The 5,000-nt window shown below is 37.1% G+C and overlaps 1 protein-coding gene across 3 annotated transcripts in view; it reads left to right on the top strand.

Annotated features, from left to right (window-relative positions):
* Positions 1-5,000, top strand: part of LOC133665481 (thymocyte selection-associated high mobility group box protein TOX-like) — a 75,074-nt gene that overhangs the window by 56,163 nt on the left and 13,911 nt on the right. For all 3 annotated transcript variants that reach the window (XM_062070789.1, XM_062070788.1, XM_062070790.1), the window contains one exon: positions 3,144-3,368. In XM_062070789.1, the coding sequence (XP_061926773.1) occupies positions 3,144-3,368 (225 nt within the window). The remainder of the gene's footprint in view (positions 1-3,143; positions 3,369-5,000) is intronic.

The raw sequence follows: 5,000 nt of genomic DNA, 5'->3' as shown, positions 1-5,000 counted from the left end.
CGCTATGGATGGACCAATATGCTTTTATCATCATGTGTGTGTGTGTGTGTGTGTGTGTGTGTGTGTGTGTGTGTGTGTGTGTATACACGCTATGGATGGACCAATATGCTTTTATCATCATGTGTGTGTGTGTGTGTGTGTGTGTGTGTGTGTGTGTGTGTGTGTGTGTGTGTGTATACACGCTATGGATGGACCAATATGCTTTTATCATCATGTGTGTGTGTGTGTGTGTGTATACACGCTATGGATGGACCAATATGCTTTTATCATCATGATGTGTGTATGTGTGTATACACGCTATGGATGGACCAATATGCTTTTAACATCATGTGTGTGTGTGTGTGTATGCACGCTATGGATGGACCAATATGTTTTTTATCATGATGTGTGTGTGTATACACGCTATGGATGGACCAATATGTTTTTTATCATGATGTGTGTGTGTGTATACACGCTATGGATGGACCAATATGTTTTTTATCATGATGTGTGTATGTGTGTATACACGCTATGGATGGACCAATATGCTTTTATCATCATGTGTGTGTGTGTGTGTGTGTGTGTATACACGCTATGGATGGACCAATATGCTTTTATCATCATGTGTGTGTATACACGCTATGGATGGACCAATATGCTTTTAACATCATGTGTGTGTGTGTGTGTATGCACGCTATGGATGGACCAATATGTTTTTTATCATGATGTGTGTGTGTATACACGCTATGGATGGACCAATATGTTTTTTATCATGATGTGTGTGTGTATACACGCTATGGATGGACCAATATGTTTTTTATCATGATGTGTGTGTGTGTATACACGCTATGGATGGACCAATATGTTTTTTATCATGATGTGTGTATGTGTGTATACACGCTATGGATGGACCAATATGCTTTTATCATCATGTGTGTGTGTGTGTGTGTGTATACACGCTATGGATGGGCCAATATGCTTTTATCATCATGTGTGTGTGTGTGTGTGTGTGTGTGTGTGTGTATACACGCTATGGATGGACCAATATGCTTTTATCATCATGTGTGTGTATACACGCTATGGATAGACCAATATGCTTTTATCATCATGTGTGTGTGTGTGTGTGTGTATACACGCTATGGATGGACCAATATGCTTTTATCATCATGTGTGTGTATGTGTGTGTATACACGCTATGGATGGACTAATATGTTTTTTATCATGATGTGTGTATGTGTGTATACACGCTATGGATGGACTAATATGTTTTCATCATCATGTGTGTGTGTGTGTGTGTGTGTGTATACACGCTATGGATGGACCAATATGCTTTTATCATCATGTGTGTATGTGTGTGTGTATACACGCTATGGATGGACCAATATGTTTTTTATCATGATGTGTGTGTGTGTGTGTGTGTATACACGCTATGGATGGACTAATATGTTTTTATCATCATGTGTGTGTGTGTGTGTGTGTGTGTATGTATACACGCTATGGATGGACCAATATGCTTTTATCATCATGTGTGTATGTGTGTGTGTATACACGCTATGGATGGACCAATATGTTTTTTATCATGATGTGTGTGTGTGTGTGTATACACGCTATGGATGGGCTAATATGTTTTTTATCATGATGTGTGTATGTGTGTGTGTGTATACACGCTATGGATGGACCAATATGTTTTTTATCATGATGTGTGTGTGTGTGTGTGTGTGTGTGTGTGTGTGTGTGTGTGTGTGTGTGTGTGTATACACGCTATGGATGGATTAATATGTTTTTTATCATGATGTGTGTGTGTGTGTATACACGCTATGGATGGATTAATATGTTTTTTATCATGATGTGTGTATGTGTGTATACACGCTATGGATGGATTAATATGTTTTTTATTATGATGTGTGTATGTGTGTATACACGCTATGGATGGATTAATATGTTTTTTATCATGATGTGTGTATGTGTGTATACACGCTATGGATGGACTAATATGTTTTTATCATCATGTGTGTGTGTGTGTGTGTGTGTGTATGTATACACGCTATGGATGGACCAATATGCTTTTATCATCATGTGTGTATGTGTGTGTGTATACACGCTATGGATGGACCAATATGTTTTTTATCATGATGTGTGTGTGTGTGTGTATACACGCTATGGATGGGCTAATATGTTTTTTATCATGATGTGTGTATGTGTGTGTGTGTATACACGCTATGGATGGACCAATATGTTTTTTATCATGATGTGTGTGTGTGTGTGTGTGTGTGTGTGTGTGTGTGTGTGTGTGTGTGTGTGTGTATACACGCTATGGATGGATTAATATGTTTTTTATCATGATGTGTGTATGTGTGTATACACGCTATGGATGGATTAATATGTTTTTTATCATGATGTGTGTATGTGTGTATACACGCTATGGATGGATTAATATGTTTTTTATCATGATGTGTGTGTGTGTGTATACATGCTATGGATGGATTAATATGTTTTTTATCATGATGTGTGTATGTGTGTATACACGCTATGGATGGATTAATATGTTTTTTATTATGATGTGTGTATGTGTGTATACACGCTATGGATGGATTAATATGTTTTTTATCATGATGTGTGTATGTGTGTATACACGCTATAGATGGATTAATATGTTTTTTATCATGATGTGTGTGTGTGTGTATACACGCTATGGATGGATTAATATGTTTTTTATCATGATGTGTGTATGTGTGTGTGTGTATACATGCTATGGATGGACCAATATGCTTTTATCATCATGTGTGTGTGTGTGTGTGTGTATACACGCTATGGATGGACTAATATGTTTTTATCATTATGTGTGTATACACGCTATGGATGGACCAATATGTTGTTATCATGGCCTTTGATGTGATTGACCAATATGGTTATTGTCAGGGCCAATACTGATTATTAGTGATCAAGGAGGCCAATAAGCAATATTTGGAGCTGATATGAATTTGCAGTAAAAGTTATTTAAGGCTTTAAGTTGTTTTTTCAACATTATTTTTGAGGAAATGTGGGGGCAGTAGCAACATCAACTTTTAGCACCTTTTATTAGGTGAGTGCTTCATTGAACATGAACAAGCATCTTTATTAGGTGTGTCTAGAGGACAAACACTGACACACCTTCACCTGCGCAGGGCGAGAAGCGGCCTGCAGCCTTCGACATGTCCAAGAAAGCCAAGACGCCCAAGAAGAAGAAGCGGAAGGACCCCAATGAGCCGGTGAAGCCGGTCTCTGCCTACGCTTTGTTCTTCAGGGACACCCAAGCCAACATCAAGGCCCAGAACCCCAACGCCACCTTTGGGGAGGTCTCCAAGATTGTGGCCTCCATGTGGGACGGCCTGGGAGAGGAACAGAAGCAGGTAGAATGCCATCTCTTTGTCACTCTGCCTTCATTTTCATGACAACTACACAATTCCTGCAACCATTTTGATGTGGTGCTGGGAACCTCTGCTAAAAGGCTAGCATGCTAATGTTAGCTTGTTATAGTAACACAATCTTACTTGCCAGATGGAGGCAAGTCTCAGAATCCGTGAATTTTAAGTTAAAATGAATATATTGATCTAAAATACTACTGTAACTTTAGCATGTTAACATAAGTGAAGTAAGCATACTTCTAAGATGGCGACAATCTTTTAAGAAGTCATTATTTGTGCTTTTCAACGGTTACAATTATTTCATTTGAGCATGCTGGCATAGGATAAGTTAGCATACTTCTAAGATGCTGTCAAGTATCAAATGTCTAAACAAAAAAACCGCAGTTAAAAAGATTGCTTAAAACGTTAGCATATTTATGTTAGCATGGTAACCTTTAGCATGCTAACAAGATAGCATATTTATGTTAGCATGGTAACCTTTAGCATGCTAACAAGATAGCATATTTATGTTAGCAGGGTAACCTTTAGCATGCTAACAAGATAGCATATTTATGTTAGCATGGTAACCTTTAGCATGCTAACAAGATAGCATATTTATGTTAGGATGGTAACCTTTAGCATGCTAACAAGATAGCATATTTATGTTAGCATGGTAACCTTTAGCATGCTAACAAGATAGCATATTTATGTTAGCATGGTAACCTTTAGCATGCTAACAAGATAGGGGCAGGTATCAAAATCCATGGTTTTTTTGGTTGAAATAATACAATTATAAAATAAATAGAATGAGCTAAAACACCACCATAAAAGATTAGCATGCTAACATAAGTGAAGCTAGGCAGAAACAAGTAAATAATCAATAATAAATACACTTACAGAGAAGTTTTTAAGCGCAAAAACGAAGACTAAAGTGTCAAAGCTTTTATTTTCATTTGAGCTTTTTATTGACAGTTTAGTTAGGAAACATGTATTATTAGTCATTTAGTTAGAATTGATTTTAGCACTGCATCATTTCATTTTTGTTTGTTTGTCATCAGCCTCACCAAAGCCTTGATAATAATCTTTGTGATCAACACCTGCTTGTATATCATTGGACAAGGTTTATCTTGTTCATAGGTCAGATTAGAATTATTGAAGAGGATTCTAATCAAGAGTTCATATTTGATGTGTAGTGAAAAAGTTAGGCCCCGGATCAAAAAGGTTAAGAATCTCTGACCTTTTTAAAGAAAATATATGCAAATTATTTGATTATTTATTTTGCTGAGAGAGTGAAGTTGAGTGATATCACAGTGAAATGTAATGTTGATACTGAAGGTGTACAAGAAGAGGACTGATACTGCTAAGGAGTATCTGAAGTTGAGTGATATCACAATGAAATGTAATGTTGTTCCTGAAGGAGTACAAGAAGAGGACTGATACTGCTAAGGAGTATGTGAAGTTGAGTGATATCACAATGAAATGTAATGTTGTTCCTGAAGGAGTACAAGAAGAGGACTGATACTGCTAAGGAGTATGTGAAGTTGAGTGATATCACAATGAAATGTAATGTTCCTGAAGGTTTACAAGAAGAGGACTGATACTGCTAAGGAGTATGTGAAGTTGAGTGATATCACAATG

The sequence above is a fragment of the Entelurus aequoreus genome, linkage group LG14 (genome assembly GCF_033978785.1).
Source record: "Entelurus aequoreus isolate RoL-2023_Sb linkage group LG14, RoL_Eaeq_v1.1, whole genome shotgun sequence".
Taxonomy (NCBI): domain Eukaryota; kingdom Metazoa; phylum Chordata; class Actinopteri; order Syngnathiformes; family Syngnathidae; genus Entelurus; species Entelurus aequoreus.
Note: the sequence above shows the minus strand (reverse complement) of the source record. Positions and strands in the feature narration are given on the sequence as shown.